At 44.5% G+C, this 14,045-nt stretch overlaps 1 protein-coding gene across 2 annotated transcripts in view; it reads left to right on the forward strand.

Annotated features, from left to right (window-relative positions):
* dip2ba (disco-interacting protein 2 homolog Ba) overlaps nucleotides 1-14,045 on the forward strand; it is a 45,043-nt gene that overhangs the window by 16,764 nt on the left and 14,234 nt on the right. The window contains exons 2-28 of one of the 2 annotated variants that reach the window (XM_079274200.1): nucleotides 529-600; nucleotides 1,905-2,060; nucleotides 2,193-2,318; nucleotides 2,558-2,788; nucleotides 2,879-3,007; nucleotides 3,691-3,810; nucleotides 4,025-4,222; nucleotides 4,501-4,592; nucleotides 4,668-4,778; nucleotides 5,113-5,236; nucleotides 5,459-5,568; nucleotides 5,971-6,073; nucleotides 6,379-6,443; nucleotides 6,533-6,626; nucleotides 7,393-7,512; nucleotides 7,623-7,737; nucleotides 8,081-8,220; nucleotides 8,353-8,489; nucleotides 8,730-8,810; nucleotides 8,931-9,058; nucleotides 9,287-9,401; nucleotides 9,769-9,970; nucleotides 10,073-10,185; nucleotides 10,773-10,796; nucleotides 12,578-12,658; nucleotides 12,802-12,925; nucleotides 13,069-13,190. In XM_079274200.1, coding sequence (XP_079130326.1) covers nucleotides 529-600; nucleotides 1,905-2,060; nucleotides 2,193-2,318; nucleotides 2,558-2,788; nucleotides 2,879-3,007; nucleotides 3,691-3,810; nucleotides 4,025-4,222; nucleotides 4,501-4,592; nucleotides 4,668-4,778; nucleotides 5,113-5,236; nucleotides 5,459-5,568; nucleotides 5,971-6,073; nucleotides 6,379-6,443; nucleotides 6,533-6,626; nucleotides 7,393-7,512; nucleotides 7,623-7,737; nucleotides 8,081-8,220; nucleotides 8,353-8,489; nucleotides 8,730-8,810; nucleotides 8,931-9,058; nucleotides 9,287-9,401; nucleotides 9,769-9,970; nucleotides 10,073-10,185; nucleotides 10,773-10,796; nucleotides 12,578-12,658; nucleotides 12,802-12,925; nucleotides 13,069-13,190 — 3,233 coding nt within the window. The remainder of the gene's footprint in view (nucleotides 1-528; nucleotides 601-1,904; nucleotides 2,061-2,192; nucleotides 2,319-2,557; nucleotides 2,789-2,878; nucleotides 3,008-3,690; nucleotides 3,811-4,024; nucleotides 4,223-4,500; nucleotides 4,593-4,667; nucleotides 4,779-5,112; nucleotides 5,237-5,458; nucleotides 5,569-5,970; nucleotides 6,074-6,378; nucleotides 6,444-6,532; nucleotides 6,627-7,392; nucleotides 7,513-7,622; nucleotides 7,738-8,080; nucleotides 8,221-8,352; nucleotides 8,490-8,729; nucleotides 8,811-8,930; nucleotides 9,059-9,286; nucleotides 9,402-9,768; nucleotides 9,971-10,072; nucleotides 10,186-10,772; nucleotides 10,797-12,577; nucleotides 12,659-12,801; nucleotides 12,926-13,068; nucleotides 13,191-14,045) is intronic. The other variant, XM_079274201.1, reaches the window with a different exon arrangement.

Raw genomic sequence — 14,045 nt, forward strand, 5'->3', positions numbered from 1 at the left:
CCGGTCCAAGGCCGAATGACGAAGGGGTGGGGCTGAGTGTACAGTGGGGAAACTGAGGGGGGGGAGGTGGAGGAGATAAATCGTGGAGTCCCATGTGAAACCGGCTCACATGGCTTCCCTTTTGCTCTGCTCGCTATCCCAAATATTCCCGATAGCCCTCAGATTTGCCATTGTTCTCTGCCACGCTCGGTTATCTGCTAGATGCCTTAATCATATTTGGGTTTCGTTGCCTGGAGGAGGTTTTTGTGCACGAGTCATGTTTATTCACTGGGGCTAATGTAAGACTAAACAATGGCGCTATCTCCTTGCCTGGTTGTAAATGGACTGATCCGTCAACATGTGTAGTTTAGTAGATGTGGTTTCAAGGATTATTATAATGACTCAACCCCGGCTCATGTATTAGCTAAAGCAGAGTGGTTGTGTGTGTCAGAGGAGTGTTGTGTGTACTTCATCTGCTTTATGTTTGTGTGTGTTTGCGTGGTAATTATGACTAACCTAACGGTGTGGCGTCGCTGTTCTCTCTCCTAGGTGACATCACGCAGAAGGGCTTTGAGAAGAAGAGAGCCAAACTGCTGGCCCCCTACGTCCCCCATTTGCCAAGTAAGGCCAACTCTTCTTCTGCGCTTTGCTTTTCCTTAATTCACTTCTTCGCCCTCTTTCTCTCTTCCCTGCGTGATCTTCATCATCCTGTCAGCATTTTTTTGGGTGCTGGTCATTCTGAGATGCGGAAACTTAAAGTAATTGCATCACAAGTACTCATCAAGTCATGAGTTCAATAAGCTGGACGTATCATTGGAGCTAATGCTTCCCCCCCCCCCCCATCTGATTGGAGAATTACATAGAAAAACAGTATGGTTTAAGTCTTTCAACATCACTGAATATCCAGTGTGATTGTAATTCTCTTTGTTCAAATTGTCAAAGAGAATTTCTGGCTTTCTGTGGCACTCTAGTGTCTAACATTGGAATTGCGCAATTGATAACAAAGCATAGAGTTACATGTAACAACTTCTCTAAAACAAGCTGCGGCGCTGTAGAAAACCCACAGAATCACCCAAAACCACCGTGTGAGCCTCAGAGGTGAAACTTCAACACAATGTGCTCCAACATAAGTAGAGAAGTACCAGAGTTTCACTGTCCAACTATGAGCCAGTCACCTCGTTGGTAAGATGATATGTTCAGCTGACTCACATGAGGGTGTGGAGCTTCCTCAGGAAGAATTGCAGCACATTGGCACGAAAAGATCTTTCTTGATGTGTCGCTGTAAGCTCATTTTAAAAATAGGAATACTTTAACTTCCTTTCCTGCTAGTTTAACCGTGGCCTGTTTTGGCTTGAGCTATTACACGATACATGTGAAGCGAGTACGCGCACAGGGAATTGGAAAGGACTGCAGGAATCTAAATCTCACATGGTTCATTTCTATATTTAGTATTTTAATTAAATTAGCATGATTGTTAGCGGGTTCGCCCTGAATGTCAAGGCAGGTATTGGGAAGCTTTGGAGATGCTAAGGTCGCCTCCTGCTCCTGCACCCGTCCCACCCGGCGTCCTTATCGCTCTGAACCATCCTCCACACAGGGACTGTGTTGCCCAGGCCCTCTGAGAGGAGTTGACTAAAACTATTTGCCTGAATCTAGTCTAGTTTCATGTGCTGCGTTAACGGTATAAGTAACATCCGTCAAGTACCTGTCCTTATTTCACTTCATGCTCAGAGGCTCTGTAGCGAGGCTAAATTTAGAGAGCTTCTCTGAGTTTAATATAATATTTATGCCTACACGAAGCTGCAATGGTGTTATGTGACGCAAGAGTGTGCAACGTTCCGAAAGGTCGTGTTTCTTTGTTGTTTATTAATGTCGCCCTACGTGTGTTTTCGTTGACTTTGCACATACCTGCTTCTTTTCTTTAGACATGAATCTGTCTCTGCCAGATGTGCAGCTTTCCCCCGGTCACAGTGCCGACCCCAGCCCAAGTCCCGAGGCCCCGGGCCCCTCCACGTCTTCAGCCTCCAGACACCACCGCACACACCGCAGTGGAGGGGCCAGGGACGACCGCTACAGATCAGGTAAACGGCGAACATAAAAAACACACACTTTAAATAAATATCAACTTACTCTTCAATATATTTTTCTCTTTCGTTCTGTTTGTCTCCATCAGTTATTTGTCCCTCTTGTTTCTTTTCTTGCGGTTAATATAGACATCCATACAGAGGCTGTGCAGGCAGCACTGGCCAAACACAAAGAAGAGAAGATGGCACTACCCATGCCAACCAAGAGACGCTCAGCCTTTGTCCAGTCTCCCATAGATACCTGCACACCTCCAGGTAAACGACATTTATCACACCCAGCAGGTAGCTGTCCCTCTGGACAATTACGTGTCCACATTACTGAAGTGTCTCTGGAGCAAGACACTGTGTCCCTGCCAACTGTAGGGATGCTGCTCTGTAGCTGACTTCTACCTATTGATACCCCCTTTTTCAAGGCTAGACAATTATAAATGTGTCCTCTGAGGCTAAATTGTGTAAAAGACATCTAAATATTCAGGATTTTCTCTTCCCATCAGACACATCTTCTGCATCAGAGGATGATGGCTCACTGCGCAGGAAGGCAGCTCTCAGTGCAGTGCTAGCTCAGAGCCTGCAGAGCCCCGATTACTGGATCAACCGCTCGGTCCAAAGCTCCTCCACGTCCTCGTCTGCGTCCTCCACCCTCTCCCATGGAGAGCCCAAGGCCCAGCCACAGCCCCAACCTGCTGCTTCCTTGTTGGCCGATATACTGGCCATCACACGCATTGGTAAACGTCACTGATAAATAGCTCCAGTAATAACAGTGTTTTGTTGGCTGTTGTTCCCAGTCATGACTCTCACCTTCTCTTCTCCTCCAGAAAACAGCGTCCCCCCCGATGTGACATCCTCCACTCCCCAGGAGAGAGGGTCCAGGGTGGACCTGCCTCCAGCCGTCCGGGGCATGAGCCGTGGGCAGAGCCGCTCCAGCATGATCGAGACTGCTGACGGTACACTCTCTCAAGCCAAGATGTTTATAAAAGTCTGGTGGTGGTATCAGTGTACATTTCCACTAAAAAAAAAAAAAAAGTAGAAACTTCCCAGTAGTCTTCTACGTCTTGAACTTGGTTAGTGCCATCTGGCTATCGATCTTCTTCTTCAGATTGGAGGTCAAACCTATTGATTTGAGGCTTCATATCAATAAACCATCTGCCCATGTTCAACATTATCCTCATTTCACTGTGTTGTGAATGCTGCTAATCACAGATATGTTTTGTTCTTTCTTTTGGGTCCATTAATCCTGTCCCTGTCTTGACTTTCATTTAAAAAAGGAAAAAGAAAAGGTAATATAAATCGGGGGAGGGGACGGGGAGGGATGCTGAAGAGCCCCAAAGCAGCTTGCTTTCCAGCCTGGCGTCTGTCTCGCTGTCTCTATATTTGTCTCGTGTCATAGGTTTAGACCTAGAGAACCTCCTATACTTTATTTTCCCTAAAGATGGTCCAATCCGTGTCTCCTACCGATTTCCCTTCTGACTCCTTCCTGCTGCTGACTCTGATCCCGACTGCGTGCTAGTGCCGAGGGTTCTGCCTGTGTGAGAGTGCGAGTGATGAAGTAGAATTGCGTGTGTGGGTGCGTGTGCTTGTGTTTTTTGGGTTGTTTCTCACTGTGGCCGTTGCCTTGTTGTTTGTCCAGGCGTGCCTGTCAACAGCAGGGTGTCCACTAAGATCCAGCAGCTGTTGAACACACTCAAACGGCCGAAGAGACCGCCACTCAGCGAATTCTTCCTCGATGACTCCGAGGAAATTGTAGAAGGTGAGACGACAAAGTGTGCTTATGCATTCATGTTTGTCTTTTTGTTGTAAAAGAAAACGTGTTGAACTGAAATAATCACAGGTATACGCACTCACTTATTCACGTGAGCACGTTTATCAAGCTTGAGTTTGACCATCCTACGTAGTCTGTGCAACAATATCTCTATATCCCCCCCCCCCCCCCCCCCCTTATCCGTACCTCTGCTGTTGTCCAGTGCCCCAGCCTGACCCCAACACCCCGAAGCCAGAGGGACGTCAAATCATCCCGGTGAAGGGGGAGCCCCTCGGAGTGGTCAGTAACTGGCCCCCTGCCCTGCAGGCTGCCCTAGCCCGCTGGGGGGCCACCCAGGCCAAGAGCCCCGCCCTGACTGCTCTGGACATCACCGGCAAGCCCCTCTACACACTCACATACGGTGAGCACCACCTCCACCCGTAGCAATGATGACGTAGCCGGCAAAGTTAATGTTCATGATATTGTGTCCACCAAATGTGAATGTGAGGGTTGTGTCTTATGTGAGCTGCTTTGAGTAAATGAATATGTGCTGGCTTTGAGCAGAATACCACTTACACGTGCAGTACATCTCCTACAGGAGCTCCAGTGGGTTGTGGACTTGAACTATCCTGGTTCAGTTATACAACATGGTAAATAAAGGATATTTTAAAATCATCATTGGCTTTTCTTTTCCACAAGGGAAACTATGGAGCCGCAGCCTGAAATTGGCCTACACACTGCTGAACAAACTGGGCACCAAGACGGAACCTGTCATACAACCTGGAGATCGGGTAAGAGTCTCTCAGTCGCCACCCGGTACGTAACGTATTAAGGAGCGCGGAAAATAACGTTTGTTTGTTTCCCAGGTGGCACTGGTGTATCCCAACAGCGACCCTGCCATGTTCTGGGTGGCGTTCTATGGCTGCCTGTTAGCCGAGGTCATCCCTGTGCCCATTGAGGTACCGTTGTCACGACAGGTAACGATGACGCTCTTGCCAAGTGAATTCCTCTGTGGCGATCTCTGAGAAATACAAATCAGTCTTAGTTCTTCTGAATTTTGTGGCACTTAAACTAGGTCAATTGTAAATGAGCAGCTATTTTATTGACTAACTCCTGTATAATGCCATGTATGTGCCTCTAATGGTCACGTTTTGTATGGTAAATACAATGCCTCATTGCTCATCTAGTCATATTTAAATATGGATATCTTGACAGCTAGAGTGCATCTGTGGTTTTTAATTGCCACAGCATTTTGTATACTAGCCCCTCCATGTGTGTCATACGTCTTTTGACCCTTGTCCCTCTCCATAGGATGCAGGCAGCCAACAGATTGGCTTCTTATTGGGCAGTTGTGGTGTTAGTCTGGCCCTGACCAGCGAGGTGTGTCTCAAAGGGCTGCCCAAGACACCTAACGGAGAGATCATCCAGTTCAAAGGTCAGCCAGCCCAAAAGCACCATTGTCATCTCTGGCTCTCATTAAAGGGAGTAACAGGGTGATGTTCACCGGCCAATTTAGGGCTTCAGTGTGTGAACGGGTGGATGTGTTGTCACTCTGCTTGTAGAGAATCGGCTCCAAAGGAGTGTACCGAAACACACTTTCTCTTTGCGTTGTCAGCTCAAATATTTCTGTGTGTTTCTTTGTGATTTTGTTTACCAGGATGGCCGAGGATGAAATGGGTGGTGACGGACACCAAGTATCTGACCAAACCATCCAAAGACTGGCAGCCTCACATCCCCACCGCCAACACAGACACTGCCTACATAGAGGTACGCTTCAGATCACAGTCACAGTTTTCTACTTTGGTTCGCCCAAAAAATGTGCTTGATTGTCCTGCATCCGTCCTGCATGAGAAACCTGGGAAAGCAAATGACAAGTTATCTTTTAAACGACTTTGAAAAACATATAACCCCCTCTCAGTTCAATGCTATCCTGTGCCTTTTATTGTGCTTTATTTTTTGTTCTTTTCTTGACTCAAAACATTTTTATATCTCTACTATGATTTCTTGTATTAATGCCTTTCTCCTTCATAAAGAAAGACGTTTGAAAGAAAGTGCTGTACATGCAATTTATACATGAAATGTATTTATGATTATTATTATTATTGGTTTGTTTCCAGGTATTATGCTCATCTAACTTTGCTGTGTGCGTGTGTGTGTCTCTTCCACCAGTACAAAGCAAGTAAGGAGGGAACGGTGATGGGAGTTGCTGTTTCCAAGATCTCCATGCTGACCCACTGTCAAGCCCTGACGCAGGCCTGTAACTACTGTGAAGGTCGGTGCTGCTGCTTCTCTGCCTCTCCTACCCGAACCCTCTTTCTGTGTGTGAGGATGAGAAGGGACGAGTAAGGATGATGAGCTAAATGATTCTTACAAGATTAACAGCGCTCAGCTCTTGAGCTCTTCAGCAGAGAGGCACTTCAAGGAAGATTAGCTGAGGATGATGATTAGGGAGAATATGCACTCTAATGGACCACAAATGAGACATTTTGCTGAGTTACCAAGATCATGCATCTTTCCCACAGTTAGCTGGTGATTGCACACATCCTCGCTGACGTGTCTTTGTGTTTTCTGTTTTAGGGGAGACACTGGTCAACGTGTTGGACTGCAAGAAGGATATGGGCATGTGGCACGGCGTCTTAACGGTGAGCTGGATGCAACAATTTGTACTGTATACTCAGACTAGTTCACTTTTTTTTTAACTGACATTGGCAATATGTGTATTTTGTTCCAGAGTGTCATGAACAGAATCCACACCATCACAGTGCCATATGCTGTCATGAAGGCATGTCCCATGTCCTGGGTGCAGAGGGTCCACATTCACAAAGGTTTCAGCCAAAGTCCAATCTTACTTTTATATTCCGTACATGTATAGTTGTATTATTTTATTTTATTTTATTTATGTGATTTTGTACATTTTCAAATGATAAAAGTAGATGCCAGTGGTGGACATTACCGCAGAATATGGCCAGATTTGCAGATACATTTTATAATTAAAAGTGGCTTTTGTACTTGCATGTTGCTTTCCATTGTTAATTACTTAATGACATGCATGTTAAAACACAGCACATTTTTCAAGGATAAATAACAAAAATGTTTTTCTTTTTCTATAAACAAAGTGCAAACATGTTGAAAACAGTGAATATATTGACAGCCTTGCTTTTAGTGACCACTACCCTCCGCCATCATTCACAGCTGTGAAATAGCTCAAAACATGATCCTCTTTTGTTCTGTTCAGCCACCATGTGTTGGCGGTGTGAAGCAAAGAGTGCAACCAAACGTTTAAACAGACAGTTCTACTCTTTGATGAAATGCAAATAAGAAGAGAGAAACTGATTCATCTTTTTTAATCGGTTCTATTGACGCTGGATTCTATCTTTAAAACGGCGACGTAGGTTTCTGTCGTATCAATATTTTCGGCTCGATCCGCCCACCCTGGTAGACACTTAAACATGACGAAGCCTACGTTCAAGATCAACATGTTGAATATTATTGGAAAATAGCAGCAAAAGTCAAGATGAAACAGTACACAAAATGTACACGTAATTGATGAAACAAACTGTAAGTACACCACATGTAACGTTCCTCTGACAGCACGTGTGGCCTTGGTGAAGTGCCGGGACCTCCACTGGGCCATGATGGCCCACAAGGACCAGAGGGACAGCAGCCTGTCCTCCATCCGTATGCTTATTGTGGCTGATGGAGCAAACCCATGTGAGTCGCATGGTCTCTTTGTAATATAGAACTACTGTGGTATGAACTTAAATGTATGACTATTTCAACCTGTCGTGCTAATGTGTTTTATCCCATTTGTTTGTTATCAGGGTCCGTGTCGTCGTGTGATGCCTTCCTGAATGTGTTTCAGTCTCATGGTCTGAAGCCCGAGGCGATCTGTCCATGTGCCACCTCTCCTGAGGCTCTGACTGTGGCCATACGCAGGTACAGCCTCTGCATACTCGCATGCTCCGGGATGAGGCGCTCTGATACTGTTTGCAGGCAAAACTAGTTTTGCTTTTCACACAATGCTCACCATTCAGTCACTTGTATTTAGTGGGTCTTAAAATTAAGGAGGGGGATTTCTTTTTGTATTGACATGGCATCATACTTTTCTTAGTTCATTTGTCCTGCCTTGTTCAAGATAAAACCACTGAAACCACTGCACTTTGAGACTTGTTTTGTTTATCAGCAGACTTCAACAAAGTCTTACCGTTCTGCTAGCTCCCTGCTTGACCCATTATTATTCTTTCCCTCACACCATCACTTCTTTGTGCTTTCCCTGCAGGCCTGGTGCACGAGGAGCTCCACTACCAGCCAGAGCCATCCTGTCCATGGGCGGGCTGAGCCACGGGGTGATCAGGGTGAACACAGAGGACAAGAACTCTGCTCTCACTGTTCAGGATGTGGGCCACATCATGCCTGGAGGTTCGCCACCAGAGTTGACTTTAATTGGCATTGCGGCTGCCCCATTTACTGTACATTCTTTCGTTATCTTACCTTTAAAATAATTCAGATAGTTGCACATACGTAATGCTGTGATCTGTTATTGTGTTGCAGCTCTGATGTGCATCGTGAAACCCGACGGGCCTCCTCAGCTGTGCAAGACGGATGAAATAGGAGAGATTGTTATCAGCTCTCGGGCTGGAGGCACCATGTACTACGGCCTGCCTGGTGTCACCAAAAACACATTTGAGGTATGTCGGTGTGTGCTGGGATCAGCTTCTGTCCCACTACACTCTGCGCGCTATAAGCTGCTTTAGAAAATGGATGGACGGGAAAGAACACATGCTTAAATGACCCACTAGATGGAGCCACAGTCTTCTGTTGCATTGTCTTTATTCCGTATCCTCACAATTACTCTCACTAGCCCCTGGGTGTATTTCTATGAAATACCCTGCCCCAGTCTAATCTGTGATTTATCTGCTAAATTGTAGGTGATCCCCGTCAACCAAGCCGGAGCACCCATAGGAGAAATTCCCTTCTCCCGGACTGGTCTGCTTGGATTTGTAGGACCGGTAAGACACACACACACACACACACACACACTGAAATAAAGACTTTCCTTTCGGAAATTAAAAAAAGAAATAACGTGAGACTTTGGCTTTCCTTACTGAGTTGAACTGTTCGCTCCACAGGGCAGTCTGGTGTTTGTTGTGGGGAAGATCGAGGGGCTGCTGATGGTGAGCGGGCGACGCCACAACGCCGACGACCTGGTGGCCACGGCGCTGGCAGTGGAGCCTGTCAAAACAGTTTACAGGGGGAGGTGAGTCACTGACTGCTCCTTGTGAGCCAGTGTGCTCTGTTTGTGGACAAGTTCACCACATAATGGTGCATGGATCAATAATAATGTTGTGATATTTAAAGATGGCTGCTGTGTTGTGTACCCCTCCAAACTGAACAATCTCTTGAACACCCTGCAGCTTCTCGCTGTGTGTGTGTGTGTGTGTGTGTGTGTGTGTGAGTGCTCATTTCTCTGTTGTCGTTCATGCAGGATCGCTGTGTTCTCAGTGACGGTGTTTTATGATGAGAGGATAGTGATCGTGGCAGAGCAGAGGCCTGATGCCAGTGAGGAAGACAGCTTCCAGTGGATGAGTCGAGTACTGCAGGTAAAATCACATGCAAAGCAAAGTTCCTCCTATCAGCACAGAGGCTGGCAAAACAAGCTTGTTCCACTTCGGTCCTTGGTGATGGAACGAGCTACACACCAAGCTTACACTTGAGACCTTTATCTCTTTCATGATTTTAAACTTAGAATAAAGGAAGTGGTCACTGCTAGCTGCAGTTGCTAGAATTAAGTAGCAAGTGCGTGACCACAATGCTGCCATGCACTGGATGATGTAATGTATTTTGTCGTATCGATTGCTGCTGCTTTGAGCTGATGTGCTTTTCAAAGCCACGATGGGTAAAATAAGAGTTTGTAATACCCGTGTTGACTTTGCAATCATTAACCAATGACCTCTTTTTATTTCACAGGCCATCGACAGTATCCACCAGGTCGGCCTGTACTGCCTCGCGCTCGTCCCGGCCAACACCCTCCCAAAGACGCCCCTTGGAGGCATCCACATCTGTGAAACCAAGCAAAACTTCCTGGAGGGAAATCTGCACCCCTGTAACATCCTCTTGTGCCCGCACACCTGTGTTACCAACATGCCCAAGCCACGCCAGAAACAGCCAGGTAGTCCACCCTAGACCACATCTACTTTTACAATGTAACATCACGGCAAAGACGAATTCAATGCTGAAAGTATGTCACTGAACTTGCCTTTGATCTGTTCAGTGGATGTCGGCCCTGCTTCTATGCTGGTCGGCAACTTGGTAGCAGGGAAGCGCGTCGCCCAGGCTACAGGCAGAGAGCTGGGTGTGGTGGAGGACCAGGATCTGATCCGAAAGGTACTGATTGTAACGCAAACATGAGCCACACTTTGACCTCACTGACCCTAGAATAATATTCATAAGTTTAATAATAGAATCGTGAAAATGGACCACTCTTTTTCAACCGTTTAAAACCTGGACTTTGTGATAAAATGTATAAACTTTATACTGTTATTACTAGTCACTGTATATTACACACAATATTAAGCAAAAAAGCCAAATTTGTGAAGTTGTTTCAACATTATTGTAAACTGAATACTTCCATGTTTTGGACTGTTGTTCGGACAAAACAAGACATTAGTAATCTTGGGCTCTATGATTTTTATTTTTTGTTGTTTCAAGATGTTTAAGATTAATCGATTCAGAAAATAATCGGAAAATGTATTGATTTTTGAAAATCTTAAATTTCACTATAGGTCACACTTATATATACATACACCGTATACGTTACTCTGTATGAAACACAAATCTATTTAAATGAAACTGTAAATGCTCTGAATGTGTTCACTAGCTCAAAGATGACCCTCGGAGGAAATGGATGCTGATGTGTGATCCTAAATCTCTGTTGTTGTTCTACCTTTAACTTTGCTTGGGTTGGGCTTTAGCTCTGTATGTGGCCCACCATGATGGTAAGGCTCTATCTAGCCTGGCCCCCACCCGTCTTTGCTTCTCCTGCTTCTGTCAGTCAGATGTGCTTTTGCGGCCGCGACAGCCCAACGGCCACCAGCAGCAGCAGCTTTGGTCCGACGCACAGAGATGACTGTCCAGGCTGGTTCCTTGGCCAGCAGGGGTCCACACACTTAAACTTAATGTACAGAAATACACTAAGAATCAAGTTAAATGGCACTTTACATTCATCAGTGTCCCATAACAGACCCTCTGCTATCACCTTTTTAAGATGGGAGCTTGCCAGCAGCCTCTTAGCTTTACCAAACCTAAAGCTCAGCAGTAAATTACGTGACATTCACCTGAGTGAGTGAATGAAAGTTAATTTTCCTTCTTTTTAAGTGAGTAATGGAGACTTTACGCAATTGGTTATAAACAGTCTGCTACCATAAATTACCTTTGAAGACCGTCTTATCATCGTACTGCTACGCATAATGATAATAAACCCCCATAAAAGGGTTAATTGGGAACATTGTCGTGTGCACCTCTGCTCGCTGTGTTCACTGTGATGCCCCCATGTGTAGCATGGCTTGATGAGTGCTCAGGGCGGACGGTCTGCATGATGTGACTCCTGATTCATTGTTGACCTGAGCACGACCTGTTGTCTGACTGAGAGAGAGAGTGGCACAAAGGATGACTTCGGCCAGTGATATTAATATGACACCGCTGTGAAACGTGTTTGTTTGTCCAGAGAACTTTTTTTGTTACTTTATGTGTTTGCTTTACTTGGCGTCTGCCTTTTAACAGACTTTCTTTACATTCACGTCTTGTCTTTTCCAATCCTGTGCACCGGCCAGTTCCTCAGCGTATTGAGACTACTCATCAAGAGGCTAATATTTAATTCAATCTTATTTCGCCCAATATCACAAATCACACATTTGCCTCAGAGTACAATCTGTACAACATACGACATCCTCTGTCCTTGGACCTACGCATCGGATTAGGAAATACTCCTAAAAACACCCTTTAGCAGGAAAAAGAAAAGGAAGAAACCCCAGGGAGAGCAACTGAGGAGGGTGCCATAGATGTCATGTGGTCAGAATGAATAGCACAACAAAATGACATAATAGTCGATCCATAAGACAGAAATGATGCATCTAATGAGAGCAGTGATAGCAGTAGTAGCACTAATAACAGCAGATGAATACTATACAAATTATAACTACTAATAATAACAGCAGCAATGAATTTAGTAGAATGATATGAATAGTTAAAGCATTAATAGTAATCTGTATAACATGCATTTAGTATTTAATTAGGTTTTCATTCTAAAAACAGCTGTTTGATTGTTCCCTTGAAGCAGTAAAGGCACTGAAACGCTTTTCAAAGTTGTCATGACCTTTTAGTTTTAAAGACCCAAAGCGTGTTGGTGGCTTGAGTTGCAGACGGTCTCAGCATGACGTACCTGCACTAACATATTCTGTAGACGCACTCCTGTTGTGTGCCTCTGTGTGAGAGGTCACCGAATAGCTTTTCTGTTCTCTATTCCACACAAAGTCTGTTTGAATTGAATAAATCTATCTGTTGTCACTGAGATCCCTTTATTTTTGGCTGTTGGTTGGATCATATATGAAGAGCCACTGTGTTGACTCGCTTTCATGTGTTATCTGTCCGATCATTTTTAATGGATTATTATTTGCCACAGATGTAGCTTTGTTTTGTTTTGTCTTGTTTTTTGTGTGCAGTACATGTATTGAGTCAGTCCACCATTAATGTTTATGTGGTGACACGCTCTCTTTACCAGCACCAGTTTCTGTCTGAAGCTCTGCAATGGAGAGCTCAAAGTGACCCGGACCACGTCCTATATGTGCTGCTCAATTCCAAGGTACGTACACACACACACACACACACACACTCGCACTATACCTGAACATACTTTTCTGTCTTTCTCTTGCTTTTGATCATGGTTGTAGCAGTGATTTACTTTGTTGGGTGAGTTCAGCTGTGCGTCCTCTCTTTTCTCTGTAGGGAGTGGCAGTGTGCACCTCTACTTGTGCTCAGCTGCACAAGAGAGCAGAGAAAATCACAGCTACCCTAATGGAGAGAGGAGGCCTCAACACAGGAGACAATGTGGTGCTGCTTTATCCCCCAGGTACACACACACACACACACACACACACACCCCTCATAATTTCCTTGTTTGTCTATTTGATGTACAGGAAACAAGTAGCTGTTTAACTTGCCTGTGTTTCAGTTTACACAGTTTCTGTCTTTCTCTTTCTCTTATTTCTGCAGGTATTGACCTGATAGCTGCCTTCTATGGCTGTCTCTATGCGGGGGTGATCCCTGTGACGGTGAGGCCGCCTCACCCACAGAACCTGGCTGCTACTCTCCCCACTGTCCGCATGATCATCGATGTGAGTGCACACCGCTGGTTTTCTAATTACTAACAGTGCTTCTGTTACACCGATTTGATCAATCAACCATTACCAAAACACAATAGAGTAATTCATGTACACTTATCCAAGAACAAGAAGTATTACGAATACGTTTGCATTGGTTCCATATGATACAGCTCGTTAAGGGGAGACTCTCCATGCAAAGATATTGTTTTTCAGGCACCGCTCTAATCCATTTTGAGATTTTCGGCTATTTTGTCTTTTTTTCAGCCTAGTGGGGGGAAAAAACATTCAAAATACACATTTAGGGGTTTATTTGACGACCGGTACTTTGTTCTGTAGAGTTCTCCTAAATTCACCAAGACTTAGCTTTTGACAATAAACATTTGCATATTGAACATAACATTTCCAAAACCTTACAAAAAGTTATTGTCTTAATGTAAGTAATTAACTGGGGAAGTTTCCTGGTGATATATATTAGTTAAAGTTGTTACCATATTCACATGTAATGTCATTACATATATTTAAAGGCAGTTTTCTCAAATGTGTTTTTGTCATAATCTGAGCCAGAACACTCCACTTCACTTTCATTCATCAAACTTTCCAGTTTCATTCCTAATTATATTCTGATGGTTTTTAGAGACAGGTTTTGTTCGTGTATCATTCACAGCCTGATTTAGACAATATTTTACCGCTAAGTACATGTCAAGAATAGATGTTTTTAAATGGCTGTTAACAGTATTTTATCATTTATCGAGTGACACAAAGACATTTCCAAAAGTCCCTCTATAAAAACCTGTGACTCTAATATGTCAACAAATTGAAACAAAACTACACCTGCTTTGAACCTGCCGTTATCCAATGTTCAAATAT

This window comes from Melanostigma gelatinosum, assembly GCF_949748355.1.
Source record: "Melanostigma gelatinosum genome assembly, chromosome: 8".
Lineage (NCBI taxonomy): Eukaryota > Metazoa > Chordata > Actinopteri > Perciformes > Zoarcidae > Melanostigma > Melanostigma gelatinosum.